This window comes from Balaenoptera borealis, assembly GCF_965194805.1.
Source record: "Balaenoptera borealis genome assembly, chromosome: 3".
NCBI lineage: Eukaryota > Metazoa > Chordata > Mammalia > Artiodactyla > Balaenopteridae > Balaenoptera > Balaenoptera borealis.
Window position 1 is genome coordinate 53,911,340 of NC_138866.1, and position 12,976 is coordinate 53,924,315.

The following is a 12,976-nucleotide window of genomic DNA, read 5'->3' on the forward strand; positions in this document are numbered from 1 at the left end:
CTATGGCATGCATGCCATAAGTATATGCAGATAAAATAAATACTGTATCGGTAAGCATCAACTTCAGAAATATATAGTACATCGATTACCTAATTCAATACACCATATACTGAGAAACTACATTTTGAAAAATTATAGAATATGATCCAAAGTAATCATTCTAGAAAGATTTGTATTTTAAAGATGGAATCTTACCTTTAGCAGAATGGCAGGATTGATGCAGATTGATTTGTTCCCTGCTTTTAGCCTTTTCTATAGAAAGTCCCGAATCATCAAAAGTTGAATTCAATGTTTCTTTGAAACTTTGTAGATTTATTTTTCTCTTATTAGAATCTGACTTCCTAGCCATTTCTATTCTCTTCTTAGAAAATGAGTTCGGCGTGTTTGACTGAGAAAATGGTGTACTCATAACTTTCTCTCCTACTGGCAATGAAAATTGAGAATAACCAGGAGACATAAATTCTTTACTTTTTGTTGCATTCATTGGAAAACATGCAAAAGTTGGACTCCGCTTATCTTCACTTGATGGGTTAGTAATGGTTACACTCGTAGAACTATCAACATGGTCTCTTGATATTACTGCTTGATTTGAAACATAATTTGCATCATTTATCTCCTTAATGTCTAAACACCCTCCAGATAGATCATCTAAAATTTTATTCTTATTTGTATCTGATGCATGTTCTAGTATTTCATCATCAGTATCTGGACAACAAAATCCTAAATCAAAGGTAACAGAAAATAAATCCTTAGAGCAGTCAAAACCATATTCATCATTCTTCAGTTTTTCCTCATGTACACCTCTCAAATCTTCATGAGATTTCCAACTATTCGTATCACCAATAATTTGATCTTGGGGTTCAGAATTATTGCCTAACAAAAGTTCATCAGAAATTAAGAACTGAGAGCCCAGTGCCATTTCACTTACAGCAGTTTTGTCTGACAGACATAAAGATTTGCATTTACTGTTCAAGGGAGGAAGGTTCATGTCATTACACTCTGTATTAACATCCTCAAATAATAGCAAACTCTCATCCTGATCAGTATGCAATATTTGGAGGCCACTGTTATCAACATCATGATTCTTTTCTTCAACAAAATACTTTGGAGGGCCAGTGTTTATTTGAATATGATGGTTGGATACTAAATGTTCATTTTTAATATCTTTATGTACTTTATCATAGTAACAGAAGCTTGGTTCAGCAGAAATCTTATCATTAATTGTACCATAAAGGCAACTTTTTTCAGAAGGATGACTAATAAATTTAAGTGAACTCAATTCTAAATTCTGTTGAGAATTTATAGTTGAATGTGACATCAAACAGGTGGATTTGTCATTTTGTAAACACTCTGTGTAGGGTAGAAAAAGCAAGTTCTCGAGTGCAGAACCCTTAGAAATTTCATATTCCAAATTTGAGAGTGCACTAAGAGGCGGAGGAGAATGAGATAAAAATATATCTACATTAGCTAGCACCTCTTTTGTTAATGAATGACAATTATAAAATTTGTCATCTGTTCCAGCTATATAAAGCTCATCCTCAAATGGAAAAAATAAGCTATAAGAAAGAGATTTCTCATCACTGAAACTGTTATAACCAGAATCTAAAAAATTTCCAGTAAATGAACTAGTAGATTTATTTGTAAACTGACAATCTGCTAATAATCCACATGACTGATTACCTACATTTTCACTGATAGCACATGTGGCAGCAACTTCATCTGTATCTGATACCCTTTTATCATTTAGTAAGTCTACCTGAAAAATATTTTCAGCAGTAGAACTGCCATCAGTATCTAAAGGCCCCATAACAACCTCCTTATTTTCTTTTTTAGGTTGATCTTTTTTCAGTTCTTTGGAAGCTTTTTTTTTTAGAGAAGCAATTTCAGTTGGTTTGATACGAATTTGTTTAAAATTTTCAGCACATTCTTCATCAGATTCTGTCATTGAGAGTGATTTGCCTCGATTTATATTCTTTGTAAATGAAGATTTCTTGTTACTAGTAAAGGTGCCACTGGCAAACGGATTATATTCATTCCTGGGAGCACTAGATGTTGAGCTAACATCTTCCATTTGTAAATAAGATTTAATTTCCAATTCATAGCTGCATTCTCCCTATAAAGAAGGAAAATGAAAAAGTCACAGGAAAACAAAACAAAACAAAAAATTCTAAAGATGAGTTTTACTCTGCTAAAATATTTTCTAAACAATACTACATTATTCAAATGATTTTTTATACCTTAAAAATTTATTCCAAGTCAACCAAAATAGAAATGACACTACTGCAAAATTATCATAAATTATCTTTTATCAGTTAATATTTTTGTATTCCCAGTACCCAGTACATGAGAGACCCATGATAACTATTTGTAGAAAGTACAAATTAATACATAGAATACGATTATAAACACTGTTTTTTCACTTCTGACATTTAACTGAACAATTATTCTAATTTCCTAAAAATAGATATTTAAGAAATTAATATATATAAATGAAAAACACGCATATGTATGTTAAATTTACTCTCTTAATGAAGGTAAACTAAGAACAGCTTTTAAAACATCTGAAATAATGGTACCTGTATGTCTTCTAGGCTGTAAGCTAGAATATACTGTTTTTAACAAATTTCCCAAGAACTCTTCTAGTGAATTTCCAAGTCTTACTTACCTCTAAATCTAAAACTACGGTCCCCACCATCCCTGACTCATCCTTCCCTCTTGCCCACGAATGCCACTTTAGTCAGGATTCCTCTACTATTCAGGGACTTAAGCAATTAATTCTCCACTTTTTGAATAATAAATACAGTAAATATTAATGTGAAAATGTCTGTCTCCCTGCTAGGATATATGCTCCCTATAGAATATTTTATCTGACTTCTTCACCAATGTAGCCGCAGGGCCTAGAACAAACCATGCCACGTAGAAGGCACTAAATAAATGTGTTACTTTGATGCATAGGCTTTGCTGGGATCCAAAAATAATTACTTTATTTACATGTATTCATGAACAACAGCTAATAAAAATAGCAGCTTCAATCTATTGAGTAATTACTATGTGCCAGTTTCTATTCTAATTGCTTTAGGTGTATTAAGCCACTTAATCCTCACAACAATCTTATGAAGAAAGTATTATCATTATCCCCATTTTACAGATAAAACTGAGGCACAAAGAGGTTAAGTAACTTACAGATGCACAATTAGTAAGAGGTAAAGTTGGGCTTCTAACCCAGGCATTTTGGATTTCACACTCATACTATTCTGACTCTCTCAAGGAAGAATAATCAGGAAACTGCTCAAGAAATCACTAAATCTCTAAACTACCACCAGGATAAAAGAGACATACCAAATGACCTATATGATAGAGAACATTTATGCAGATCCCAAGCTAACAATAATCTTAAATTAGCTTTACAAACAGTTTATATAAATCATTAAATGGGAATTCCCTGGAGCTCTATTGGTTAGGACTTGATGCTTTCACTGCTGGAGCCCAGGTTCAATCCCTGGTCAGGGAATTAAGATCCTGCAAGCCATGCAGCACGGCCAAAAAAAAATTTTAAATAAAAGAAAATTTTAAAAAATCATTAAATGTATTAAAATTCTACTCTGGTCTATCAATATTCACAGATGACATTCTTCTAACTAGGCCTACTTCTCCTAAGACAGAAAACTAGTTCCTCACTGAGATCACAAGAAGCTATATAGAAAAACAAAAATAGTCTAGCTATGATTATTTATAATAAATACTTGTTTCTTATAATAAAGACTTCAAATTAAGAAGAATAAAGATTAAGTATTCTAGTTTCACTGTCATACCAGCAAGAGAAAGTTACAGTAGAACCCTACCTCTTCATGTCTCATTCCTTCTATCATTTGCATAATGTTTATGAAATGGTGACATCGATCTGAATGGTCAACTTGATATGTAGGCAAAGGATGATCCTGCCACAGTCTCCATTCAGAGAGAGAGAGTTGATGAATTCCAGTGGTTGGTTCTTGAGTCTTGATTAATGATGATTTAACATAATAAAAACACACATACTCAGATTTCACACACTGATTAAAAAAATACTTAATATACTGATAGTCAGCCTACCATAAATAATTTTAATTCATTTAGGTATTTTCAATTAAAATCTCAGGAGAAAAAAGAAAATAATTTTATAAAGTACAAAGATGCCCTTTTAAACACATTTTTAAAATAACTGTTACATGTATTGCTTGTAAAATTAGAAAGAAAACAATAAATGTCATTAAAAATGAAATACACAAATAAATGTTATACGAGTTACTACTTGGTCATATTCCTGTTTATATAGTCCCATGTTAACAGCAATATTTAAGAAAATGTGTGGCTTCAAAATTACTATCATCCTAGATTTATATTCTATAATCTAATAAAGAGGCAGTCATAATCTCTCAGTGATACTGATCCCAATTCTTCATGCCTATTGCCATTTCTCACTTTCCCTGTTAGTGAATAAAATACAATTTCTCAAGAGCCATATATTTCTAGCCCTATAAATCTTCCCAAAGGAATCTTCCTTGAGGTTGTTTTTCTAGTTCTCTAGGTTCATATGTAACCTTTGCTCAATTCTCTTGACTTTCATTAAGTTCATCAATAATTTGCTCATAATAAACAAAATAAACAAGTCTAAGATCCAATTTAAAGTTTTACTATAATTACAAAATAAAAATTGAAAACAAGTTTGTACAAAGATGCTCATGACAGCATAATTTTATATTAGTAATATACTGAAAATAATTCTAAAACATGACAGGGAAAGAGCCAAATTATGGTATATTGCAGAGTAACATAACAATCACATAAATTACACCTACACAGATATGTTCATATGCAGAAAGTAATAAGAAAAGTCAGAACTTATGTAAATATATTACAGTCATGTAAAAATATATATACAATAAGGAATACAAGAAAATTAGTAGTTTTACCAAGTTAGGGTTTAGTATTCTCTTTTACACTGCTTACATTCTTAATTTTTACATAAGTTGACATTCTGATCATGAACATTCATTCTCTTTACTTCCAAAGCTATTGCACGGTCGCTATAAAGAGCATCTGAAAACATGTTCAACTTACTGGTCTGTTCTCCTCATTTTGTAAAGATAGAAACTGAACTTGAGGCAATGTTATTTCCTTAATTTCATCAGTGTCTCTTAATCTATATCGTCTGTTCCATAATTTAAATTCTTCTTCTGATAAGAACCAATCATTCTTTGAATTACTCTGCCTCATTCCTATAAGTTTAAAAAATAATTGAAAAGAGGTTTAAAAAAATCTGCCAGGCAAACACAAAATATACGACATCAATTCAAACGCTCTACCTGTTTATGTCTACTCGTCTCTGCTAAACCACTGATTCTATACCTTAAAATTAGTGTTCTTCATATAAACACTCTGGTTATCACTTCCTGCTTCTACATATCTCCTAAACTTCTCTCACCTCTTTGAAAGTACTAGTGCACCCTTCCATCTAGAGCTAACCTTTGGTAATGACTTCATTAGCAAAACATCACCAGGCAGCTAGGCTCTCAGTCCTGGTTTCTTTTGGACTCTCTCCATTCTGTTGTCTAAGACCTGGCAGGAAACAGATAACTCACAGATGAAAACTAGTATCATGATTCTAGCATAACATTATCGGAAAAGTTATCTGAAACTGGTGTGGGGGCAGGGGAGATGCCAAGACTAAAGTCTTAAATGGGGGGGGGGGCGTTGAAAGGGGATAGGAAAGACCTACTGCTTTAAAAAATGACATAATAATATACTTTTTAAAAAATGTATAGTAAATTAACCCTTTTTTATTTCCATAATCTCTATGAAGGAAAACAATCACCAACATGGAAAGGATAAAAAATACAAACCTATAACTCTGGTCCCAATACAGATGAGGGCAGAAAAAAAAAATCAGAAAGACTACTGAATTAGGAATCAGGAAGCTTCTGTCTTAGCTAGTCCCAAATATTATATAGAAAGCTTTTATAAAATAAGGGGTTTGAACTAGGTGATCTCTCAGGTCCCTTTCAGATCTAGCAATCTGAGGCGCTAAGGCTTTTGAAGTAGAAAGGTATTCCACTCTCCTAGTCACTTTAAATAAACTCAGACCTCTAAGCCCAAATGAATTATATACTAATACATAGAAGATTACATTCATACACACTATCTTGGCAAGATGAATCACTGACACTTGAAAAATCAGAGAAAACGGAAGAAAAAAGCACAGAAAAATGAACATGAGCTAATATTATCTCAATTTTTAAAAAAGGACAGGTTCTAGACTTTTACCATCCATCCCTAGTAACATTTTATAAACAATCATTAAACATATGGTTAATTAACATCTATAAAAATAAAATGATCACTAAGAGAAATGTATGCCAACCTAATCTAGTTTTTTAAATAAATTCAAGAGAATTCAAAATACATACTATCTTTTCATTTTAACCCAAAATTTAGCGAAGTCTTGTAAAATGACAGGTATATTCCTATTAAGTGGATTTGCATTAGGTTTAATAGGCATATCCAAAAAGCACTGATTAATGGCTCTGAGTTAAGGGAAAGAACATTAACAAATTTAAGTGAGTGAGTCCAAAGCAGGTGCCTAGGAGGGAAAGAACTTTGCAACTTCATGGTAATGAAAACCAGTAGAAATCAGTTGAACAAACCTGAGAGGTACTGTCTTCAAATATATAAAGAACTGCCACCTACGTAAACCAAAGATCAAATCCACTCTTTGCGTCTAGAAGCTGTTGGCAAAGAAAGTCGCCTGCCATTTCGGTAAACAAAGGATGATGGGGCCATCAAGCCATCAGCCACTGCAGCTGCCCCCAAGGGGGTTTCAGCATGGAGAAAAACAGGATACTGGCCCCAGATAGTTAAGACGTATATCAAAGGTATAATTTTAATAAGCCCAAACACTTGCATCTTCCCATACATAAAAAAGCACTAAAATCATTAACTTGAGACGTCTGTTTTTTGTGATTAGCAGTAATCTTTTGATGCTCGACTACTAGGGGTTTTTTCAGCAAAAACTCCTACATATCCTGGCTCCTCCTATACCTCTTTGGAACAGTCCCTCAGAGCTGTCTGAGAGGCTGCCTTCCCGGGCTATAGTCCTCAGTAATACCCCAAATAAAAACATAATTCTCAACTTTTACATTGTGCATTTTATTTCAGTTGGCAAAGCCAAAACTAAATCAATGAGCAAAAGGTACAAAGCCAGAATTTTTTTTTCAACAGAGGGACTTCTTCTATATGGACTATTCAACAATGGAATGAACCCTCATAAAAGAATACAATTTCCATTAACAAAGATGTTCAAGTTGAGGCTGGATATACATTTAACAAGAATGCTACAGAAAACATCCCTACCTTGGTAAGTAATTGGACCAGATGACCCCTAAGATTTCTTCCAAATCTTAGAATATAACTACATGATTTTATGATTCTTTAAAAGCTTACCTTAAAGATTAAGTAAAATTAAAAAAAAAAAGTTTTTGTTTCTCATTTTTATAGTGCTAATAGTTCCAGATATTTTCTTGATATCACCAAGATCTCTGCAGTTCTTAAGCTAGCACTCTCATTACTATGCTCCCTGGCACCAAAGTATTTTTTTTCTTACTGACTCAGTATCACCAACAACGTAATCTAACTTCACCACTATCTGGTGTAACAGTAAATTGAAAAAAAAAAGGGGGGGGGTGGATTTCACTGATTGTCCAGTGGTTAAGAATCCACCTTCCAATGCAGGGGATGCGGGTTCGATTCCTGGTTGGGGAACTAAGATCCCACATGCCGCAGGGCAACTAAGCCTGCACACCGCAACTACTGAGCCCGTGTGCTCTAGAGCCCGCATGCCACAACTAGAGAGAAGCCTGCACGCCACAACAAAAGATCCCACATGCCACAACTAAGACCCTGTGCAGCCAAATAAATAAATAAATAAATATTTTTAAAAAAAGAAAGAAAGAAAATTTTCTCCTTTGCAGAGACGGAAATAAACAATTCCCCCTCCCTTTTTCTGGGAGCAATTCCAGAGATACCTAATGTTCCTAAATCCTTTATTTAACCCTTTGATATTTATGCAAATCGTTGTAAAGGCAAAGCAAGCCTCTAGCCAGCTTTCCAACCAGAAATGATTTTCTTAAGGACCTAGGAGCCATCTCTTTGAAATGTAAACATCAAGGAAGATAGTGTCCCTATCTCTCATACACCTGCAGAGTTTAGCCTTGGCACCTTTCTCTGAGCTGTCCTTATCTGCTTGTCATAGAGACAGAGAAGTTTTATTATTTCTTTGGATAAAGGCAACTAGCTAACACAAATGGCTACCTCAATTACCAGGTGAATTTGGAATGAACTATGAAAGAACATACAGCAAATGGTGCTGTCCTCTTATATGAGGACAAGTTACTGTTAATCTTAAGAAAATGATGTAAAGGACTGTGACTGCTTGGATGAATAGGGTAGAATTTCTTTCTGTCTTTGTATTATCTCAGTGTATTGCTTACAATGCACATTGTAATTGGCTTAATGCTTATTCAATAATAAAACTATTTTCTTTCTTTTCCACAATTTGTAAAGAGGATTCTCTGGGCTGGTAAGATATTTTTAATTTTCCCAACACTGAGTTTCTTTCATTCTGTACTGCCAGTGTCTCCTTCCCTTTGCCTCATTAATCATCTCTTATCCTTCTCAAAGTGAACATCTATAACATCCTAGAACGTATGTTGAGTTTCTCATAGAAGAAAAATATCAATCTATGACCTGCTAATGAACAAGAGGAAAACAAATGCATGTCTCAAATGTGAAAAATTTTATTTACCCTTGCTATAGGAAAAGATAGATGACTTTCGCTGCAAGTTCCGAGAAGGCTTCTCTGGTTCATAGATACCATGCGTGATGAACATCTTATGTAATTGTGGATTGATTCCATCAGGAACCATTCGTGGACTTCCTTGGTAAAAATGAAGGACCTGCCTATTACCTGAAATAGCTTTATAAATACTTCTTTTGTTGCACTGACTTTGATTATAAGTCTGCAAAAACAAATAAACATCAAATCACATTATTTCTATAATAATCACCAAGCCACGACAAGCAGTTATTATATTAGTCTGAGTTTATTCTAAACAGTAAACTCTGATCCACTTAAATACGTAAAGAACGGAATATCTGTTGTCTTAAATTTGAAGCCTATTTAATTAACTCTTGATGAAAATCATTTCAAAATTCATTATTATAAAAGCTTAACTTAGTAATAACTATATTGTACAAAGGACATCTGTCTTTTTTTTAGTATCTTGCTATTTTTGATTAAGGCTGATGTTTATATATAAGTGTAAATTGCTTTTTAAAAAAATACTATTCTCTTATTTCAGCTTGTTATTTCATCTCTCTACGTGTCAATTTTCTTTACTGTATACAACAAGAAAAGCACTGGTACTGCCCTTACAGGGTTGTTGACAGGATTTAAACAAAATAATGCATTTGAAACATTTGCAACACTGTCCAGCACAGAGTAGCTACTCACCAAATGTGGGCCATTATGACTACTTAACAGATAGGAAAACTAACACCTGATATCTAAACTAACAACTAACAACTCACTTAAGGCAACTCACATTAAGTGAGTTGCCTAAGGTAATACAATTAGTTAGAATCCAATTCCACTCAGTGATAATACATAGACTTTCAAAAGCTGCCAGACATTTCATTTGTTGGAATCATTTTATAGATAAACTGGATGTTACATAAGAATATGCTATAATCACATGAAAAGTATTGGGGGAAAAAAATTCATTTTTCAGGATGATTTTTGAAGGGTTTATAAAACATTTTAAATCAATTTTTTTAAACTATCACAATTAATGAGAAAATCTTTAATGTAAAACTATTTACTTAGCCACAGAAATAGTCCCACTCAGTTACAAAAGTTAATACTTCAGTGTACATACACAAAATAATATTATGTATTGATACAACATCGTATTTAGGAAGACCTGTCACCCAAGATTACAACAAAGTATGAATATCATTCAAGTCCCTTATCACTTAGAATAGGCATCAGCAAACTTTTCCATAAAGGGCCAGAAAGTAAATATTTTAGGCTTTGCAGGCTACACATTATCCCTGGTGCATATTCTTGTCAGTTGTTTGGTTGGTTGATTGATTTAGGTAATTCTTTAAAATATAAAAAAAACCATTCTCAGCTCACTGTAGTTAAAAAACAAAAAACAACTAAACACAAAAAAGCAGGTCTTAGAAGCACAGGGAAATAGTAACACAAAGTAATACATATTGATTTTTGTATCTATGTGTCTCAAAATTAATAACACTGAAGTACAAAAATATGTTTCTTTATATGGATAAAAATATTAAGACTGAATCCAGTCAAAAATTCTCCTAATTACAAGAAAAGAACAGGCAGAATCTAATACAAAGGAAAACAGAAATCAATCACAATTACCTACAGATTGTTTGGACTTTGAATGTTAACAGATTGATACTTGTCTTTAGGCTCTGTTTCTCAAATTTCAATTGTCAAATTACATTTCCACAAGTCTACTTACCCGTTCTTCTCGTCCTTCAGCAAGGATAACAACAATCCTGCCTTGACGTTTGCGGCCAGTTCTACCCATTCGTTGCACAAGACGAATTGGGCTCTTCTGGGCATCAAAACATATTATAAGATCAACTTCTCCTATATCCAAACCTTCTTCACCAACACAAGTAGAAACCAATGTATTGTAACCACCACTACGAAATTGTTTCACTACCTAAAATTAAAATGATTTAAAAATAACTAGATGCAAGTATAAGAGAATTGTAGATCAAAGCATACTTTTTCCATTTGTCCCTGAAATCAGATTCAAAATCAGCACCCAAAGTACTATCGAATAGGAAAAGAAGCGGCAAAATGGCAATATAAGCCAAAAGACATTGTGGTAAAATGCAAAGGGCAGTCCCAATTTCTTTGCTTTAATAACGGTTATGATTCCAAAAGGTTTTGCTAACAATTTACACATGAATGAGAAACCACAGATACTATTTTTAGCATCACTAAAAGGGGTGTAAAGCAGATAAGTGGCCCAGAGCAATTACTATTATTTATCATGTCTTAGACCTAAATTTATTGTTAGTAAATTTAACAATAATAGTAAGTTTAATAATTAAACTATTGTTAAAGTAAGATTGTTTTATTACTTCTAGAATTCGTATTGTAAATAGAAACAGAATGAGGGACATAGAGAACAGACTGGTGATTGCCAAGGGGGAGGGGGTTGGGGGAGGGATGGAGTGGGAGGCTGGGTTAGCAGACGTAAGCTTTTATATGTAGAATGGATAAACAACAAGGTCCTACAGTATAGCACAAAGAACTATATTCAGTATCCTAGGATAAACCATAATGGAAAAGAATATATAAAAAAGGAATGCATATATATATATATAACTGAATCACCTTGCTCTAAACAGCAATTAACACAACATTGTAAATCAACTACACTTCAATAAAAAAATTTTTTTAATTAAAAAAATAGAATTCATATTTTACCTTTTATACTGTCATTCCAGTGAAGGGTAGCAGAATATGCCACCCCAAAATATGACTGTAGGAGTTTAGAACATGCTGCCCCAACCTATGCTGCTTTGGTATATTGATTATTTTGAGCTATAGGCACTCAAAACACAACAAATGCAGAGAGAGGCTTTCTCTGAACTCCCCTTATCTGTCTAAAAGCAGATCCTCCAGAAGGAACTCAATTGTCATAAATCCCCTCCCCAGGAGTTTCATCAACCAGGGAAAATTAACTCAACAAGACACTGAAAGTCCACACTACATCCAGACACACTTTATCACAAACTATCATACCTCCCATCTTTTCCTTTAGGGCTCCATTCATCTTCCCTAAAAATCATTTACTCTCCCCTGTGCACCCCCCCTTCTCTTTCCCCATAAGATGATATTTAAATCTGTATTCTAAGCCACTTCAGGGAGTTACTCATTTTTCCCTCAGTATCTCCTATGCATACATGAGGTATACATGTTAATAAGCTTCTGTTTGTTTTTCTCTTGTTAATCTTTTATTACAGAGGCCTCAGCTAAGAACTCGGTAAGGGTAGAGGAAAAATTTTTTTTCTCCCCTTCACCAGGATTTCTCTCTGATCAAGTTAACGAAACTACATTAGCATAACAATGAGTTAATGAAAAAGTCAACAAATATTTTGAAAAGTTTCCTTAAGCCTTATAAACTTAGTTCTCAACTGCTCTGAGCCTGTTTCCTCATTTACATACACACACACACACACACACACACACACACACACATATATACACCCACATCAGTGTTGCAGGTTTATGGATGGTGGAATAGTAGTAGTGGTGGTAATTAAATAAGATCATGGTCAATAGATAGATAGAGAATAGAAACAAAAATTAAATGATGGTATTCCAGAGGAATCAGTCATGCTTTTGACTAATATATTTATAAATGCCTATTAAAATGTAAGAATGCCTGAACAAAATGGCTAGTATGAAGGACAGTTATCAGACCTCATATCTAAAAAGTAAATTTCAGGAGAAAATATTAGAGGAGTATACACAAAAAGGAAATATGAACTCTATCAAAGTATAGACATAGCTATGGACCCATGACAAAAGACCATAAAGTCGTTTCAAGCTCAAACATTCTACTATTCTATAAGTAATAATAATCATCAGCATTTAAACCTAGGTCTCTCTGATTCTAAAAACCTATTGTCTTAATCCTTAAGCTAGTTCTTTTGTTTAAAACAACCACTTTAAAAGTAGGATAATAAATATAAATTTATCATGTTAAATCCTCTTAGAAACCTTTCCAGTAACACTAGTCAAAGAGTTTTCCTTCAATATGGAAAAACAGAATACAGGGAGAACCAATGGTCATAATTAAAAGTTAAGAATAATTCATTTCCCTTTGGA

The 12,976-nt window shown here is 33.4% G+C and overlaps 1 protein-coding gene across 12 annotated transcripts in view; it reads right to left on the reverse strand.

Annotated features, from left to right (window-relative positions):
- The window catches only part of FANCM (FA complementation group M), an 87,815-nt gene that overhangs the window by 50,356 nt on the left and 24,483 nt on the right, over positions 1-12,976 (reverse strand). For all 12 annotated transcript variants that reach the window (XR_014242272.1, XM_082383789.1, XM_082383788.1 and 9 more), the window contains 5 exons: positions 10,587-10,793; positions 8,840-9,053; positions 5,101-5,258; positions 3,843-3,998; positions 196-2,113 (listed from right to left, as the gene is read on the reverse strand). Coding sequence is in view for 11 of the 12 variants with exons in the window: in XM_082383789.1 (XP_082239915.1) it covers positions 196-2,113; positions 3,843-3,998; positions 5,101-5,258; positions 8,840-9,053; positions 10,587-10,793 (2,653 nt within the window). In the remaining variant the exon portion in view is untranslated. The remainder of the gene's footprint in view (positions 1-195; positions 2,114-3,842; positions 3,999-5,100; positions 5,259-8,839; positions 9,054-10,586; positions 10,794-12,976) is intronic.